Source organism: Carassius carassius, chromosome 16 (genome assembly GCF_963082965.1).
Source record: "Carassius carassius chromosome 16, fCarCar2.1, whole genome shotgun sequence".
Lineage (NCBI taxonomy): Eukaryota > Metazoa > Chordata > Actinopteri > Cypriniformes > Cyprinidae > Carassius > Carassius carassius.
The window spans coordinates 24,759,415-24,779,789 of record NC_081770.1 but is presented as its reverse complement, the minus strand read 5'-3'; the positions used below and the strand labels follow the sequence as shown (position 1 = coordinate 24,779,789).

At 37.6% G+C, this 20,375-nt stretch overlaps 1 protein-coding gene across 1 annotated transcript; it reads right to left on the bottom strand.

Moving 5' to 3' along the window:
• Positions 1-4,284: 4,284 nt before the first annotated feature.
• LOC132159997 (calpain-2 catalytic subunit-like) lies at positions 4,285-19,046 on the bottom strand. Its single transcript, XM_059569692.1, has 21 exons — positions 18,771-19,046; positions 17,440-17,509; positions 13,946-14,064; positions 13,486-13,619; positions 13,120-13,288; positions 10,197-10,277; positions 10,029-10,114; positions 9,875-9,949; positions 9,634-9,794; positions 9,385-9,554; positions 8,157-8,168; positions 7,612-7,823; positions 7,330-7,366; positions 7,157-7,222; positions 7,013-7,070; positions 6,834-6,898; positions 5,586-5,654; positions 5,313-5,391; positions 4,971-5,087; positions 4,809-4,867; positions 4,285-4,725 (listed from the first exon to the last, which is right to left on the bottom strand). The coding sequence occupies exons 1-21, from the start codon at positions 19,005-19,007 to the stop codon at positions 4,702-4,704; spliced, it is 2,100 nt and encodes a 699-aa protein (XP_059425675.1). The 5' UTR covers positions 19,008-19,046; the 3' UTR covers positions 4,285-4,701.
• Between the last annotated feature and the right edge of the window lie 1,329 nt (positions 19,047-20,375).

The window sequence follows — 20,375 nt, the reverse complement described above, 5'->3', positions numbered from 1 at the left end:
AAGTAGGCTATGTTGACATGGCCAGACACACCCGTGTGCTTGTTTAACATTCAAATTCAAATCCACAGACTTCAACGTTATTACAGTGCTTCCTATCACCTTCAACTTCCAGTTCATCCTTGTTATTCGGACTCTTGCACATTTGTCATGTTTTTAGGCTCTAAACTCAGTTAACCATTTATATGGCTCTTGTTTTGCACATCGTCATGACACAGCAGGAAACGGCCCTTCTTAAACTATTGTCACAAAGTTTTTAGAATGCATACAGTAGCATTACGATTTGTAGAATTAAGGGTTCTAGCCCATTAATTAGAAAGCAGTGTATATAACATGGCTAGGCCTATGCTGTGTAGGTTTTATGTAATGCTTAAATTAATGTGCCCAACTTAAACATGCAAAAACATTTCAGCATTTGGTGCATCCTGGGAAATAATCACATTGGATCAGAGAGAAACTGTTTACAGAATATGGCTCATGACTCAACTTGCCCCCAGTGGATGGATGGATGACTACGTAAAAGTTTTAAGATACAGTTCACAACTTTGAAGGCATTTTAAAAATTATCAAAAATTTGCAGAAAATAAAGTTCAACATTTAACATTTAAACGGACAACTCTTCATATATTTGTGGTCATGTTTTGTTTAAGGTTGCCTAGAAACAAAGTGGCTCAACTTCCCCCACAGGCTCAAACCCCACTTTTCCTTAATACCGGAGAAGAAGAAAAAAAAAGTATCCGCATAGTAATGATTTCATTTCCTTATTTAGATTGTGGCAGCGACAGAAGCCATTGTGATAAAATATACTATTTGAGCCTATATGTAGACTAAACATAACTTTCTTTAAAACACAAGTAGCTAGGCCTATTAATATAAATTTTGTAGCATAATACTAAATGCAGCATCATTAACTCATGATTGCAGGGCTCTAAAGTCTCACGCATTCACCGAATGCACGCTCCTTGATGAGTGAACGTGATTTCACCGGATATACAACATGTTCCTAGATCAACCTCCTGAAACAACATTCCAGTCAACTGAATGCATTTTGTATTCTGGGAAACATATAACTATCTTCTGTAACCTTTGAAGGGCAGTACTAAATGAAAATATGATATTTGAAATTTGAAATAATAAAAAAACAACAAATTTTTTTAATGGCTCGTCAAGGTTGTTTCAGATCAACACCTGCAAGTGACCACTAGGTGTCACCGTTGAGACGGGTGTCGGATTGATTCGAAGCCTCGAAACAATATGGCACATTTGGTTCAACTGTTTCATTGGTTCACGAGGCCTCGATTTTGCCATCACTAGTGTCAGGGATAACCAGAATCGTAACCAGAAACAAGCAGAGATCGGGACAGGCAGCGGAGAATCAGAGTCGGAATACACAGTCCAAAGGTCAAAACACAGGAATAACAAACACGGAAAAACGCTCGGAAATGTCAGACTGGCTAAACAAGACTTCGCAATGAGTGAGTGTGCTGCTTTTATGTGTGTGTGTAAATGAGGTGCAGGTGTGGCAAGGAAATTGGCTGATGAATGAGGTGCAGGTGTGGCAGGGTGATTGTGATGCAGTGACTCATGGGTAATGTAGTTTGGGTGTGGGGCAACAGTATGAGAGGTGCTAGTGTCCAAGTGACATCTGGTGGTTGATGGGTGGAATGGTCCTGAGTGGAGTGCCCTCTACTGAAGCTCATGGGCACTCCATCTAATGATCGTGACAGTGACACTCTTCTTATTTAAAAACATTTTCTACTTTAGAAGTGCCATGTGGGCTCTAAACTTGTATTTATGCACCAAAATAGTTTGTAAACAGCAATGAGGCTGTAACAGAAGCAGAGTTTATTGAATAATCTTAGTTGCATATGTTTCAATGCTCAGAATGCATCTGACAAAAACAAATCCAACAAGTCGTGTTATACCATACTGCTCCACAACAACATCACATTAAGCCTGAATTTCCGTGAACATTCCCTCGTTTTTCTTATTCATGAAGACAAACAGCCTTTGAAACTCGTTTACAAGATTAAACAACAATGGAAAAAGTTATATAATATAAATGACTAATCAATTAATGAAGTTTCGTAAGTTTATGTACACCAGTTTTTTTTTAAATGCCTGAAACAGAAATGAGTAAAACTGGATTTCACTAAATTGATTTATTCCATGGATGTAAAACTTATGATGGTGTGAATGTGTTACTTTATTCACTATATGATAAATTTGACTGCACATGCACATTACTTATAACTCCGATTACAGTAAGGCCATTATTAAGTCCATGTAGCTTTAAAGGGATCATATGACAATGCTAAAAAGAACATTATTTTGTGTATTTGACATAATGCAATGTGTTTATGCAGTTTAATGTTAAAAAACACATTATTTCCCATGTACTGTACACTACAGTTTCCCTTCTATGCCCCGCCTTTCTGAAACACGTTTTAAGTACAAAGCTCATCGGTCTGAAAAGTGAGGTGTACACTGATTGCCCAACTATCCAGTGCATTGTGATTGGCTGAATACCTCAAGCATGTGATGAAAATTTTACGCCCCTTAACATTCTGTGATGCGTGTCCCGGTAAAAACACCGGTGAGACAAGACAAAAACAATAAAACCCATTACAAATTAGCCATTTGTAGCATTCAGTGGGGATATAATTACGGATTATAATAATTTATACTCTGTTTTATACTGTGTTTGCATTGTATCGCGGTGCGTAAACATATAACCATTTCTGCATTTATGAATGGAGAAATGAAAAAACAACAAGTGCTACTTTACACTGCTCAAAACTCACATTTGAACTATCTGCGGCAAATCCTTATATATATATATATATATCTATATCTATATATATATATATATATATATATATATATATATATATATATATTCTTAGTGCACACATCTGAAGCACGTGCACAGAAAGTGGCTGTCACATGACATTTGAGTACTAAACTTAGTTCTCTTTCATGTCTTTTTGCACTTAAACTTTCAAATACATACATAAGTTACAAAATCACAAAAGTCAGTTATGTCTAGGAAGCTGGAAAAGAAATTGGATGTTTATATTAGACCTGTGTATTAAGTGACAGCAACGTAATACACAGTATACTGCTATCTATGCTGTTAATATGACTCAAACAATAAAATGAAAACAGAAAATCAGACTGCTCTTGAATAATTTTTGTAGCTCTAATAAGAAGACATTGCTTACTTTAATGCTGCTTCTAAATGCTCTAGCGTGGAGATAAATATAGCGGATTGTGTGCTGCTCACTCAGGGCGGGGTCTCTGCAGTGTCTGTCAACAGTCGTGGGAGGGGCTTGTAAAATGTGACATCACAGTTTACAGATTCATGTAACGCCTTGTTCTGAGACACCGCTTATGATTTATAAGAATTACAAAAAAGGAGCATGTTGATTTTGATCAATTTAGGGTGGTAGACACACAACACACACACACACATTTATGTTCAAACAACATTTAAAAGTGAATTTTGCATAATAGATGGCCTTTAGTCTTCTGTCAGCAAAGAAGTTGACTCAGAAAAGCCAGAGAAGAGCAGAAGTAGGAGACAAAGTAATGATGCTAAAAAGAAGCAGAGTTTATTGAATAATCTTAGTTGCATATGTTTCAATGCTCAGAATGCATCTGACAAAAACAAATCCAACAAGTCGTGTTATACCATACTGCTCCACAACAACATCACATAAAGCCTGCATTTCCGTGAACATTCCCTCGTTTTTCTTATTCATGAAGACAAACAGTCTTTGAAACTCGTTTACAAGATTAAACAACAATGGAAAAAGTTATATAATATAAATGACTAATCAATTAATGAATCAATGAAATGAGTATATAAATTGTTAAAATGATCATTATAAATGATTATTCAATAAAAAAATATTAAATGATGAATGAATAAAGAATAAATGAATATAAATGAAGGAAAGTGTTGCAGTTGAGGATTCTTAGATCCTTCAGTTAGAACACACAACACTTAATAATACATCTTTTCATATGAATAAAGTGATAAATATGAGGTTTTTAAATGCAAAGAAAATGTAGCGCAAACGGTAGAAAATCTACAGTTTGTTTCAACTGCTCACACACACTTTTTTTTTCAAAACTCTACACACAAATCTAAGAATTGCACACAAAATGCAAAATGCCTCACATCTCTTTTAAAATGAAGCAGTGCATTCAATGATAAACGAATCACAGTAGACTTATGTTGTGCTTGCTGTGTGAAGAGTTTTGAAAAAGTGACCTAAGTATTGAGAAATGTGTCCAAGCAATTGTAAAAAACTGTTTCCACTCCAATATAGTGGGTGGCGCTACAGTATATCCACCTTTAAATTTGATCTGTGCCTCACCATAAAACAAAAGAAGATGATTGTCTTTATCTAGATTTGTTCACTAACTGCTGTTGGAGTTTATATTTTGGGTTCTGCACTTGGGTTCAGTAAACTTGCATGCAGTGGAGATTTATTACACATGCAAGTGATTTAGTTATTATAGCCAATTTTTCAGTAGAAGCACCGTAGACAAACAAACTTTTTAAAGCAATTCCAAGTTTATATAATACACATCTTTGGTTGGTTTTACTCTTGGGTATTTCAGGTCTGCTGCATCCTCTTCAGTTCAATTTCAGGAAGTGAATTGATTTCTGATGCAGTAATGGTGAATGGATTTTCAACTGAGGGTCAAGCAGAGCCACTGCAAAAACCAAAACAACACATCTGTAAATGAAAACGCTACATTGAGAAGATAAAGAAATCCAGTTCAGACTTGTGAGTCACCTGCAGGATATCCAGCTCGATTTTCCCAGTGTCCTTCTTATTGAATGTTTTAAACATTTCTGTGTAGAGAACAGACAAAAATGTAACAGTAAACCATTATTCCAGATTACAATAATGTATTTACGTTATTATAAAACATTAAATATCTTCAGTAAAACTTACTGAAGAGCAATTCCAGGTGAATCAGACAGCCAACAAAGGAATCAAAATCAACGGCGTACTGCTGATTGGCATAACGTGAGATTATCACCTGAAGTACCTCATTGTTCAACTGGAACCCTGTAGAGAAAAGCACAAACAAACATTGGACTCCTTATTGTGATCAGTGTTTAGACTAAACATAAACTTTGCACACTGAAAAAACTGAACATGGAAGAAACCTTCAGCCACAATTGGATACCTTCCATGTGCCAATCACACAAGCCTTACACCGGTAAAATCATTCTGGTAATTTTACGGTGATTTACTGGGATTACTGTGTAAAACGGGCCATAGACTCATTACCTGCTTCGTTCACAGCATCGCTCATCTCATAGGAACTCATAGTGCCTGAGTTGTCTTTATCATGCTTCTTAAAAGCCTCCTGGGGAGATATAACAGATAATACACATTGAGTATTTAACTTCGGTAAATAAATTCAGTAATTTTATCAGAACTTAAAGCCAATAAAGCTGTTGCTTTCTGGTAGGTATGCGCAATAGGTTAACTGTATTAGCTATTGTCTAATACTAGAGATTTTTCATTTAGCTTTAATTTACCCCAAGATATATATTTTACCAAATATTTCTGGATCTTTATCCACAGTATGTGAAACTCCACAAGGCCGAGTTTGCCGCTGCCATCTTTCTGGATGGATGTGAAGGGTTATAACAGGGTTATGGTGATTAATTTGGTTGAAAGGACTCTGTTGAGAATATTAATCCACAAATATAACATTCAGATAATCTGTGATTCAAATCCAAACTGGGTTTCCTGAACCCCTGGAGATTTGCCAGGGATCTGCAGGGGGTCGTGAGTTGATGAAAGGCTAATAATTAAATCATGAAAACGTAAAATTAAAAGAAATATTTAGAAAATTTTAACTAAATAATAATTGAAATATTTACTCTCAATGGGACGTTTATGGTTAAATGGATTCGTCTGATTAAAAGGGTTTGTGAATCTCTGCATTAATCCTAGTGCTGTCAAATGATTAATCACGATTAATCGCATCCAAAATAAAAGTTTTGTTTACATAATACATGTTTGTGTACTATGAAGGGAAGTCGTTTTAAGGGAAGTTGTGGCCTAATGGTTAGAGAGTCGGACTCCCAATCGAAAGGTTGTGAGTTCGAGTCCCGGGCCGGCAGGAATTGTGGGTGGGGGGAGTGCATGTACAGTTCTCTCTCCACCTTCAATACCACGACTTAGGTGCCCTTGAGCAAGGCACCGAACCCCCAACTGCTCCCCGGGCGCCGCAGCATAAATGGCTGCCCACTGCTCCGGGTGTGTGCTCACAGTGTGTGTGTGTGTGTTCACTGCTCTGTGTGTGTGCATTTCGGATGGGTTAAATGCAGAGCACAAATTCTGAGTATGGGTCACCATACTTGGCTGAATGTCACTTCACTTCACTATGAATATTTATTATGCATATATAAATACAAACATATGGTGTATATTTTGAAAATATTTTACATGTATATACATTTACATAGTAGATTTTTTATATAAAAGTATATTTAATATGTTAACATAAGATATTTTCTTAAATATATACATACATGTATTTGTAAATTAAATATGCATAATAAATATACACAGTATACACATATATTGTGTAAACAATTGTATTTATATTTTGGATGCAATTCTTTCTTGATTAAGTGGTAGGACACTGCATTAGCAGCGCAAAAAGATCATGGGTTCAATTCCAAGGGAACAAAAAATGTATAGTTTGAATGCCCTGTAAGTCTCTTAAAATATAGATAGGATAAAAGCTTCTGCTAAATGCATAAATGTAAATATGATCCAGTGAGGTAAGGATACATCTAGCAGGCTGATAATGTGGCGACAGGTTTCCATACTAAATCCATCCGTCTTCACATCAGTTCCTGTGTGAAATACCACAAAACATTTTAAGCACAGAATTTCATTTTCAAGGAGCTTTCTTTTCTTTTATATATATAAACTGGTGTAAATAAAACTGAGAAAGTTTGTATTCCTACGTTTTGACAAAGCAACGTCTAGGACCTGCTTTAGTTCAAACACAGACACCTCTGAGTCCTGCAGAGTGAAGACAAGATCATGTAATATATTGATCATCACCTCAAACTGAAATTAACCAGCATTTACATTAAAAAATTACTTACGTTTCCGGCAATCTGACTGAAAAATTCTTTGAACTCTGGCTTCAAATCACTCTCAGATATGTATTGCTGTGGAAAAATAAAATAATAATATTTTTAAACTGTATGTGATTATATTCTGTTTTATGTCTGAATTTACATAAAAGTCTTTTACACTGTGTAAATGATAAAATCACCTTTTTCACATCTGCATTAATCTCTGAATTCATCAGGCTGCAGCGATGAGAGTCAGAAACATCCATCATGCATTTGGGCGCAAATACAAGAATGTTCAGTGTACAGTCATGATTTATTGTTCAGACAAACAGATGTTTTAGTGCAACGATCCACTCTAGGCAGAACAGAACCTGTTCAACAGCATCATCATGTGGTCTAAAACTTTACCAATATTTTTCCCTTTTTTATACCATATTATACCCTTTTTAAGTGGAAATATGCTAAAAAGACTTGTGACAAACCTGGCAGCAACCTCTTTCTCTGTAAACACACGCAGTACGAAGCTTCCATTGCGATTTGGCTCAAAGGTGGAGGGGATGATGACGTATTCACCTGTAGGCAATTTGAAGCGCTCGCTCACCTCTCGCATGCTGGTGAAACTTTTGCACCCAGCAATGGGCTGCAGAGGTAGCAGTACATCACAGCTGAGATGAATGTTATTGCGACCCCTGAACTGCAACACAAACACAGATGGATGAAATGGCATATGAAAACTTACAACAGTTGTTTTGTATGAATATTTTATAAGTAACCCTCAAGGGGACATGGTGATGAAAAAAAAATTAAATGGAAAGAAATTATTTTAATGCTTTTGTGTTTAAACAGGTAAAACTTTTATCTTGTAAAAGTATAGTGTTCCAAATGAGAAACCTAACATTCTCTCTGTAAACATTTGCCTTCCCTGGAGAAATTTTAGGGGCTTCTTCGCATCGTTAGAACAAAATAACAAATGGTAACATTGGTGGTGTCCATCTACTCTCATGTACAAACCATTCAGATGTCATACCTGACCTGGAACCTGCAACACACACACACAAACACAAAATAATTATAATATTGTCATTCAGTGTTCAATGTTAATGTTATTTAACCACAAAATGTATCTACAAAAAAGATAATTAGTTGTTATATTGATAGTTGTATTAGAGGAAAGTATGTTCAAAAAAGTCTCCATAGATACTTTGTAAAATTTCAAATCAGAGTTTGAAATATAATGATTCACCTTCAGGCTTGTTGCTTTAGTTCATGACTCTATACTTATTTTATTTATTTTTTAATCCTTGGACAAATTGGAGAATATTAATGGTGGAAAAAAACATATCTGGAACTAAGACAGCTAAAAATATGGTTTCAGAGTTGGGTGGAACTGCTGGTTGAAGTTGTTTGTGGTATAAGGTTATCTGTCATCTGTCTGTAATGTCTCGATCATTAGCTGGAGTGCCCATAATCTCCAATAGAGGGCACTCCACTCAGGACTTGTGTCCATCCCCTTTTTCGGACTGATTGCACACACACACACACCTGCATCTAATTACACACACACACACACACACACACATATAAGCAGCACAGTCACTCTCAGTCTTTGCAAAGTCTTTTTCTAGTTCTGTCTGGCATTTCTGAGCGTTTTCCTAGTGTTTGTTCCTTCCGTGTTTGACTTTGGATTGTTTATACCGACTGTGATTCTCTGCTGCCTGCCCCGACCTTTGCTTGTTACTGTTTCTGATTTTGGATATCACCTGACTGTCCTTTGATCATTGCCTGTTTGGCCATTCTTGATAAACTACTGAAGTGAAGTGAAGTGACATTCAGCCAAGTATGGTGACCCATACTCAGAATTTGTGCTCTGCGTTTAACCCATCCAAAGTGCACACACACAGAGCAGTGAACACACACACACACACACTGTGAGCACACACCCGGAGCAGTGGGCAGCCATTTATGCTGCGGCGCCCGGGGAGCAGTTGGGGGTTCGATGCCTTGCTCAAGGGCACCTAAGTCGTGGTATTGAAGGTGGAGAGAGAACTGTACATGCACTCCCCCCACCACCCATGCACTCCCCTCTCCACCCACAATTCCTGCCGGCCCGGGACTCGAACTCACAACCTTTCGATTGGGAGTCCAACTCTCTAACCATTAGGCCACGACTTCCCCTGTACTGTATTTGGATCCAAACATCTCTGACTCCTCATTACAAGTACTAACAATATTACTGATTGTGTGTAGCCAGTTACCTTATAGATACTGAAGCCAATGGTGTTCGGGGTTTTTCCAAAACGCCTGACTTTACGAAAATCTTTCTGCATCAGACCCACTAGGACTGTGCAGCCATCTTTTCCATCATAAGGATCATCATCTTCTTCATCCAGCTTGAACACAAACTGAGGGTTTGAGCAGAATGTAGCTGGAGAGGAGGAAACAAATCGTCAGATGGTAGTTAAAAACTGTTTTTAATCAAGTGCATTGTGGTCAATTTAATTTACCTGGATTGTTCCTGCAACCCCCTGCAGTGGATCCCACCCTCCAGTCACCTTCAAACTGGCTGTATTTCCAGCAGCTTGCAGTGTCACTTGAAAGAGCATCTGGAGTCAGATTACAGATCTCCAAAATGGAGAACTGCTGTATGAAGTCTGAAAACGCCATCCTGACAGGACGAGGAGGTTTGTCAGTATTCAACAATAATTTTTTTATATTGTTGAGGGTTAAAAGCTCAGGTTCTCTTACCAGAACTCCCCATCTTCAGCTGAATAAACCAATTTAGCTTTCTCCTCCGGTTGGACACTGTTCCACTCTTTGGAACTGAAAAAGACATTGGAAATATTTGACAGGACTCTAAAGACTGATGTTAAAGGAGTAAGATCTGTTTATGGAAACTCACTTGTCACTCCAAGGGCCTGTCCACTCCACCTGACCCCACGGGTTCCTGATACGCACCAGCTGAACCAGACGGCCGTCGGAATGAACCTGTAAGTAAGATGACAGCCATTAGAGGTCCTTCAGTTTTTCCTATCAAATCCATATTTCTCTGTCTGTGACAGTTTCTGACCTCTTTTGCGCCTGTGACGGAGTAGGCATGACGCTTCACCAGCTTCAGACTCGTTTTGGACTCTATATCCTGCGAACTGGCCTTTTAGATATTTTTAATGATAAAAACATTAGAAAATCAGGATTGAATGTGCATTGATAGTAAAACAATTGTTATTATTTATTTGATATATTTTCATTAGGGATGATGCAGAACACATCAGCTGTTATATCGACATTCAGTGTCGGAAATGTGTGCTGTAGGTGCAAAACTTTGAGGAAACTTGTCCAAGTTGTAGGCTGGTCAATATTGGTCAGTTGTATCTGACATAAAGGATCTGCGGACGAAAATGTGACCACAAACACTGAAGTGAATGAAAGGCAATAATCAGCAATATGTGTTCACACAAATTACTTTATTTGAATGTTTCATTGATGTGACTGGGCACTGAGTTGTTAAAAAAATAAATGCATACTAGTGACATCATTACTTGATGATGCCAGGAAACAATGAATCTGCTTTTTGAACTGGTTCATTGAGACAAATTGTCTGAAAAGAACCAGTTTGTGGAAGTTAATCGGACTTTGCATGCCAAGCCAACAGGTGGTGATATAATCTCAACTGTAAAGCCATGTTGTCCAATCAGAAGCATGAAAAAGTTTCCTGTATGTCACAACAACCTCACGGGCTCTGACATTACAAGCCAAAATACTGGTTTCGCTGTCTACATGATAATGCAAGTTTTAGAAAATCTTCACCCTGGCAGGGGTTTCAGTGACCTGATGCTGCGTTTGAGTGTGGAGGAATAGGCAAACTGCATAGAAAAAGCAACGGTTTTGAAAATACCCACTATCCTGTGGACAGTGCCTAAGTAGCAGTCCCTAATAAGTGTGATGACATACATGTGTGTTTGTGATTAGTATTTTGGTAAGTTTTTGCATTGTGACAGTAACTCAAATAACCATTTGTTACAACCAAGGTATGCAGAATACCATCTCTGAATGCACAACACGTCGAACCCTGAAGCAGATGGGCTACAGCAGCAGAAGACTACACCGGGTGCTGCTCCTGTCAGCTGAGAACAGGAAACGGAGGCTACAATTCACACAGAATCACCAAATTGGACAATAGAAGACAGGAAAAATGTTGCCTGATCTGATGGGTCTCGATTTCTGATGTGACATTCAGATGGTACGGTCAGAATTTTGCGTAATGAACATGAAAGCATAGATTCGCTAGCCACAAAGAATTAAGGCAGTTCTGAGGCAAAAGGGGGTTTAACCCATAAAACGATGTCTATGGGCCAAAAGTAGCTGCATGAATGTGAACATTTGTCAACAAAAATGAAAACACTACGAAGCCCCACACATGACATGCAAGAAAAAATAAATAAATTGTGCGCACGATTTACTAATTCATTCCCTCAATATACTAAAATTTAGAAAATTGAGAGAACGAATTAGTAAATTGTGCTCATAATTTATAAATCGAATGAACGAAATAGTAAATCGAGCGAACGCAATAGTAATCGTGTGGACGTTTCAGTACATTTAGGGAACAAATTAGTAAATCGTGCACACGATTTAGCCTACTATTTTTTCATTCATGCCATGTGCTGGGCTCCGTAAAACACTGACCGCGTATACCCCTAATTTCTGGTTAGTGATGTAACCGAGTTTACTGGTATTTTGAAACTGATGTGTGAATGGAATGTCATTCCCTGTACGAACAGCTCATATTTGTAACTTACCAGTAAAGCCAGTAATTTTACGGCATTGTACTGGTAATACTTTGTGAAAGGGGCTAGATAGTCTATTTGCAATGCTGTCTCATTTGTCTCCATAGTAGAGATGAAGATCTTTGCCCAAACACGGCGGGACCCGACGGATCATCTTACGCGGGCTCGGGCTTGCGCTCCGGTTTGCGAGGTAAACGAACGGTCATGTGATGTGTTTTGATTAGCACGAGAAAGATGCGAAAATGGATGCTGAGTAGGTGTAACGGAGGCTTGCCTGAATCCATTTACAGTGAATTCAATCATTTTCCTCCAAAAAACATGCAGGTTTAGCCTAATCTCTGTGAGTAAAGGTTTTTCAAATGAGTCTTAAATGCATAATGTGGATAGAGTATTTACGCTAATGTTGGCATTATTATTTTATTAAATGTCAGCTGATAGTGGCGAAACAATCCGGAGGAGCCTTTATCTTAATTTCGTTATTGCCAAATACCTATCTTAATTTTTCAAATTTATCTTAATTAATTTGTTAAAAAAGACTCGTTTTTATTGGTGCGTTGTTCTATTTATAGGCTAAATGAGCCTATGTCTATTTAGAGTGCTGAGATGTTACGATGTCACAGAGGACTTATTTTATTTCTTTATTCCAACTTCCAATTGGTGTAGTCTACGTTAGTTATGAATAAATTATGTTAAAACATGTATAAATGACTCATTCTTGACAAAAGGCAAAAGAGCTGTGTGTGTGTGCGCACATTTGAATAATGTCGGACTGTAAACGGGTTCGGGCTTTTAAAAAGCTGTCAATCAAAATGTACTTTTCGGGCTCGGGACGAAACCTGACGGGCTTGGGTCCTGTCGGACCTAACTTTTAAGGCCCGGTTACAGCTCTACTCCATAGCAACCCTTGTCAATTTTACCTTGACCACTAATTACCCAGACCTGTTCCTTGTCTGCCCTGGTTAACTTGTGTATATATACCCCTATGTTTCCTTGTTCAGTATCAGTTGTTGCTCTGCTGTAGATGCCCCTGTCTCGGATTTCCTGGTTTTCTTCTGCACTTTGATCCTGTGTACCAGTGTTTTTTTTTTTCTTCTCTAAGTCCTATTAAGCCCTATTAAGCATTATATATTTATACACAATTTTTTTCTTGCCTGGGAGAAATAAATGATGTGAAAAGAAAGCCAAGAGAAGTAAAATGGGACTCACAGTAATGAAGCAGCCCATTAGTGATCTTTGTGTCAGTGCTTTCTGCATGAGCTTAAACAGGTGTGAAGAATTTTTTTTCAGATCATAGCTTTCAGCGATGCCTCCAGTGAAATCCTCAAAACCCTCATTGGTCAGGCCTCCTATCAGAGCTTCATATGAGCCATTTACCCTTCAAAGTACAGGAGAAATAAGCAGCAGTAGTTGGTATGTCATGGATATGTGACATGTTGAATGAACGTTGTGTGTATTCTAGGCTGTGGTTTCTGGTTTGGCACAGTGTTTATACCAAGCATTTCAGATGACCCCATAGTTTTTGTTACAGTTCAGGTAAATAGTAGCAGGTAATTTATGAATAAACACACTTACTTTGCATAGGCCTTTTCCAACAGGGCACTCCAGAACTCAGAGCCCTCGGCTGAATGAACAAACAGCAGTCTCCCATTTTTGGTGGGCAGCCGGTCGTCAATGACAACATCCACCCATTCACCACACTGCCAGAGCTTAAGAGACGTGAATAACAACAATCACTCTGACACCGTCCATTTAATTTATTATTGGAATAATAAGGTTATAAATACTCAAATGAGGCCCAAACGTCTGAGATCACCAGTGAAAATAATCAATTTTGCATTTTTTTCTGTGATATGACTTTTTACATTTATAAAATCTATTATTAACTAACAATTTGAGTGAAATTTTGATATAAATTAAATTATTTAGATGATTTTAAGTCATCCCTAAAATGTTGTAAGGTTTAAATTAGATTTTTAAAATCCCAGATCTTTAGTTGGGTCTCAGACATTTTTATCCCACTGCATGTTTATACCTGAAAGTGAAAGATGCCGGCATAGTTCTCTGTAAAACTCTGTCCATGTGGAACTACACGTTTCAGAAACTCATTTTCCATAGTCAAAGATGCAATAGCCGCCATCAACCAACAATCACCTGCAAATGAACCAAATATCAAGAGATGTATGTGTTAAGTCTGTGATAAGATTATTATTTTATGCAAATTGACCTTCAGTGTAGTAATTAAAGATATAGTCTTCCAGGATCAACCTTGGCTTCAGTGTTTTGCTCAAGGAGTATCTTGAGTGTATGTTTCTTGCTCAGTGGTGATGATCCATGGATTAACCTACAACCTTCAAATGTAGGTCTTCAGTCATTCCCAAATCTCATTATATGTTTTTCCATAAGAAGATATGCGCACTTAGTAGTGTGAGGTAACTTTTGAGGTAGCAATTTTTATAGCTAGCATCACGATTATTGTTGCTCATACTTTGTTTTTAATCACTTACCACTAAAACTAGCATGTACAGTACTTTACTCCACACCATTTATGTGTGATTCCAAAAGGAAGTTTTGCAGGAAGTTTTGATGCTAAAGAGCCACCATTTTGTTTGTTTTTTGTTTTTATACCTTTTTATACCAAAATGTATGAAATTTTTTTTTAATTACGTTCAGTCTATTTCTGTCAGATCTACATGAATCACAGAAACTAGATCCCAGAACCCGAACCCAGAGAATGTCTCAGTTACATATGGCAACCCTCATTCCCTGAAGGAGGGAACGGAGACGTCACGTCAGATGACCAACAAATTGGGGATATCGCTTTGATAGACCAATCTTCTTCGAATGTAAACTAAATAAGCCAATTCACATTGGCATGCAATTATTGCATTCAGCTGCAGCTGATCACATCATGAGCATAAAAAGGTAGCAGGTTCATGTATACCAGGTTTTCCCTTCAGAGCCGAGCCGGTGACCTGGCCGCTCAGCGGTTGAACAGCAGCCGTGATGTCTCCATTCCCTCCTTCAGGAAACAATGGTAACCATACGTAACCAAGATGTTCCCTTTCAGTCCGTCACTCTTGATGTCACGTTGGATGACAAATGAATTGGGATTCCTACCGAAGTGCCATGGATGCCTCTTCCATTGGCCTATGCGAGCCACCTGAGCCCCTTTTTGGTGTAGGCCGGGGCTCGCAACAACAAGTTCCATTTACTTATTTAACAAGCAACACTAACTGGGACTGGTATCCTCCTGATAGAACACTGGAACATACCGCTCCAAATGAAGGCTATGGAATCTAGTGAATGTGTTGGGGGTCACCCAGTCCACAGCTCTAAAAATATCTTTCTGCGTCACCAAAGAGGTCAGTTTGGGACACAGGGGCATTAAAGAACCTATCTCTGTCTGCATCTGTCATATCATCCAGACACAGCCAGGACCACAAGTGTGGACATCGCACGACCCAGTGACCTTCATCGCCCAGAGCGAGAGATCAGCAGCAGTTTGGAAATCTTTCAGAACTTCCAGGTCGTGACTACCTTTGTGCAGGTCCTTCAGTGCCTTGGCCTGGCGCACCTGCAGTAATGCTGTAACATGTAAGGCAGAGGCAGCTTCTCCTCAGGCCTTATTAGCATTTCTGGACAGGCCAGATGAGTACCTAAAGTCCCGGAAGGGGAGGCATGGTCCGACCACCACTGTAGTGCCATAACGCCAGTACCAAAAGCTTCCACGAGTGCATTGAATTCATAGCTCACTTAAAACACTTTTATGCTCATGAAGTTGTTGTCGCTCGGCTCCGAAGTGAAAAGCTGGTATGCATTGCTCCTTCTGCCTTTTTATACAGATTGGTCTATGGAAGCAATATGCCCAATTCGTCGGAAATCAGATGTGACATCAAGAGTTACCGACTGAAAGGGAACTCCTCCATCCCTTATCTGAGATGATAATAGTTTAGAGTGAGGAGTTGGGGTTGACGATGAATGCCAGAAAACTGTTGGGGGATAGAGGTGAGTTGGCTATATGAATGTGCGTACTATTGAGTATACACACACACACATATTTTATATATAATAAAAAATAAAGAATATAAATATATAGATGTAAATACATGTAAATATTTGCTAAATATATACTGAATGTGTGTCTCATGCTAGTTGATTAACTACACAGTTAGTGTGTCGCGGTGGTATTGCAAGTGGGCCGCCAATTACTATTAAAAGAAATAATAATATTGTTAATATATGTAAAAATGTCATAACATAATAACATCATTCCATATATATAATTAAATAACAAAAAAATAATATTAAACTGTTACTACGCTTCCACTATTCGAGCTCTCTGATTGGTTTAAGAATAAACCACTAATTTATCTTAGATAATTTTGCTGCATATGCTACAGAACAACAAATTAAAACGTGCATAAATGGCTGCCAACAGGCTTGACATAAAAGACTGTCAATGTGTTCCCTCCTGACTGCTCTACTGTCTACCTGCTGCCTAGCTGGGACTGGATCTGGTTTTCCCGTTTTGCTGAGCGGTGCCAGCCCAATATATTTTCTGTTCATTTCCAGTCCATTCTAGGGATGTGTGATTAATCAAAATCATCATAAAGCGTCACGATTTTTAAATCGCTTTACAGCACGATTTTCCATGGCCCTGACAGAACAGGTTCACACACTGTCTGTGCAGCGCCTTTTTTCCGAGCCCATGTTGACGGATCAGAGCGTTCACACTGCACGCTGTAAAAGGCTGGTTTTGTGACAGAGCAAAGGAAATCTGTGTGCGAACAGAGATTCGCGCTCGTGCATTGTTTTGATTACAATAACGTGCTCTCGCTGCTGCTTCTGCACTACTCACACATACTGTATACGCACTGCAGACGGAGTACATGTGAACCTGTATAATATATAACAAATATATTTCAACATATGAGGCACAGCTACAATTAATGAGCTCTATGAACAATGCATGGCAAAATTTTTTTTTTAAAAAGTCCCTGGACACCGGGTTTATTTAATTATATTTTTTGCCACGTCTATAAATTTTGTTACACCTTTACTATAGTGATAATTTTGACTTATGTCTGTTCTAGAGACATTACAACTTTTTGATAAAGCTTTAATTGGTTTTCTTTTGGAAATATGTTTCAAATTCATCCTGAATGCATTTATGACTGTAGCCTAAAGCATATCTGTGTGCGTCAAAATCGTGATTAAAATCGAAATCACAAAATTGATCAAAGAAATCGCGTTAGCACAGCCCTAGTTCATTCAATTAATACAGTTAACAATCTAGCTTCTGAGTACTAAGTTATTAACCCAACAATAGCGGGGTCAGTTAATTTTTTTTTTTGCAGTGGGCCACACAAACACATGTTTGGTTGTGTGGGCCGCGAGTTGAAAAAGGTTGGGAACCATTGGTTTATATGATTGTGTTCCTCCCGAACCTTGTTAATAAAACAATATTTGTCTGTTAACACCCAGACAACATCTTTCAGATCAAAAGGCTCTTTAAAGTTTTCTCACCCAAAGCTCCTTGGCAGATGTCTGTCCGTGTGGCTCCATCCACAATGAACTGAGGGTTTGAGCATAGCTCCTTTAAAAAGAGACAATGTGAGAACAATTATAGGTGGTAGTGTTATGCTATGTAATGGTACAACTGAATAACAATAGGTTTAATTCGTGCTTCACAAAAAGCACATGTAAAAATGTATCAAAGTATTGTAATGTCATTACAAATGTTGAAGGACACTGGTTAATGTGATGAAGTTTAGAAGGGCCATAACAGTAACCCTAATGTTCTTTAATAAAGTTGCAGAGTGACTGAGAGCCTGCCTGGTTTTATTCATAGTGAAACTGTGTCAGAAGTGGCAGACTTGAATGCAAGATCTGAGCATTCAACCACTAGATGGACTGGGGTATGGGTGAAAGTGAAACAAGAGGTGTCGGAGGAGATTGTAAATGGAAAGGGCTAGTGATTTTGGACACATGTGCTGGCGACAGATCCACACTGGGCTTCAAGAGATGAAATCAGAATGAGAGACACTATCATGCTACAAGCTGCTGAAACTGGCTTTATGTCTCCCTTCGCTCTGCACACTGAGCAGAATGGCACCGACATAACTGCACAAGTGCGGCCTGGTGTGATGCACTCTCGCAATGAAGTGAAGAAACAGAATGTAAACAATCACAGTTGTTCCCAGGCCAGTAGTGAATTCACCAGAGACTCTGATATGTAATTCTACAATAATTCTACAAATGCTGTGATGCTGTGAATGGCCTGCTCCATTAGTCAAAGTGAGATTGAAAATGGATAAATATATATATAAAACAAAATTTGATTTTCTTGATCAGAGAGTAAAAGTTGTTGGAGTTTTTACACTGCTTCGGGTTTATTGCGATTTTAGCGCAGCAATTACATTTTCAATTTGACCATTCAGTCAATCACCTTAAAGATTTCATTGATTTCAAGTAGAATAAAATACAATAGAATAAATACCCTACGAAAATAGATCATTTAAAATATGTATCAACATCTAATTTAACTAGTGTTATTTCAGAACCAAATATTTTTCATATTGTTATTATTGATTATTATAGAATTAAATTTAATACTGAATTACATTCAGTAGCATATTTTGAAAATATTAGCATGAAAAAACTACTATAAAATACTGTTTTATTTTATCGATACTACTTTATATTAAATTAACCTCAATACTCTTTAATTAACCTTACTATTTTTTATTTATTAACTTTTTTTGCATTTAAGTAATTGGGTAAAACCAAAGTAACTTTAAGGGTCCTAATACCTAAACTCCACCTGTGTGGAAGAAAGCAAACACTCACTGCAGTACCTTAGGTCTCTTCCATTGCACTCCTGTGCCCTTAGGGGACTGCGGTCCGAGTTCGTTGTATCCCAGGGAGTCAGATTCAGCAGGGAAGGTCGGGTCACAGAACAGGGTTTTTTTCGCCAGACACTCCTGCTTCAGGGTCTGGTAGTCTTGCTTGTTGTAGGGAATCACCTTCTCATTTGTTCCCAGTCCTTCTCTTCTATCCTGCCTCCTAGAAAGAACTTTAGCAATATTAGACATGCTGGCCTGTAGTCGTACTCAAGTTTCTCTCAAGCTTGTGTAGTGTATGTGTTTGTGTGAGACTGATGCTGGTTTTTAAGTGAGAGCTGCTGTATGGTAAAGCAGTGAGGGGTGGAGTCAGGGACAGGGGCAGGTGTTGATTAACATCAAGTAAAATAAATATACTTTTTTTTTTTAAAGCATGTTGTACTTGATACACAATATATATATATATATGCATTATTCAGCATTAGCTGTTTGTGAAAGCATCCTCCTCTGCAGGTATTTTGTTTAATAATTTTTTATTAAAACTATTTAAAAGATTAATATTTTAATATTTTATAATTTATATTTATCTGCATTGTAGACAGTTACGGTTAGTAAAACCATTAAATAAAACCTATGAAACAAAAGGGATTCATGAAATGTTAAGAAAAGTTTTAAAACTAGATACTGTAAGTGATGCATTATATAAAAACAATACTTGAAGACGTGATAAAGAACTTTTTCAAATAAAACATTGCCCATTTAATATTACATTCATTTGTTTATCCAATGACTTCACATGCGTTACCATGATATGGTCCTTCCTAACAGCTCCTGATTTCAGTTTGTCTCATTCTGTGGGCTTCAGGGGCCGGATTCATGAAAATCTCCTTAAATTAAGATAAATTCCAAGACATTTGTAAGAATGTTCCTAACTTCAATCCTTACTAGTATGTGAAAATAGTGTGCATGCTAAGCTTATGATTTTTACGATCATCTAGACTATACAGGCACCAAAAAGACATCGCTTGAAGTGTTTTCTATTGAGTTTATCAGTCAGTCGTTAGCAAGAAGCACCAATCATTCAGTCAGATAAAAAAGATTTTTAAGATTTTCTTCTTAAGAAAAACACATGTTATTGAGAACATTTGAGGGCAACTTATCTTTTTCCATGAGAAGAAAATCTGAAAATCTCTTTATCTGCAGGCAGCAAAAAGACGACCCTTGAAGTGTTTTTCATTGAGCTCACTGGCAAGTCTGTAGGAAGAACCTCCATTCAATAAGATACATAAACACATATATATATATATATGTATCTGTATATATCATTACATTTTAGGCACTTTCAGTCCAGTTTCACTGGTGGAGTGGAAACAGTGTCATTAATGATGCTTTAATAAAAGCCTAATGTTTTAAAGCCATCCCCTTTCTGAGCAATTGGTTTTCAACTAATTTTAAGTTGTATTTAATTTTAGAATGTAAATTATTAGCTTCTAGCAGTGTTACAAAGTTAAGATCACATTGTACAGTAATAAGCTTATGCTTATGACACAACAGTTGGAATACAACAACAAAGAGCTTATGAAATTACAGTTGGAAAATTAGGGTTACAATATATTTTTT

Bases quoted from the DNA above. Each gene is read 5' to 3' on its own strand.
- LOC132159997 (XM_059569692.1), bottom strand. From the start codon at position 19,007: ATGTCTAATATTGCTAAAGTTCTTTCTAGGAGGCAGGATAGAAGAGAA. The intron at 10,278-13,119 runs GTGAGTCCCATT...AATATCTAAAAG, and splicing joins TAATGGGCTGCTTCATTACT to GCCAGTTCGCAGGATATAGA. The intron at 9,950-10,028 runs GTGAGTTTCCAT...TGTCTTTTTCAG, and splicing joins ACAGGCCCTTGGAGTGACAA to TTCCAAAGAGTGGAACAGTG.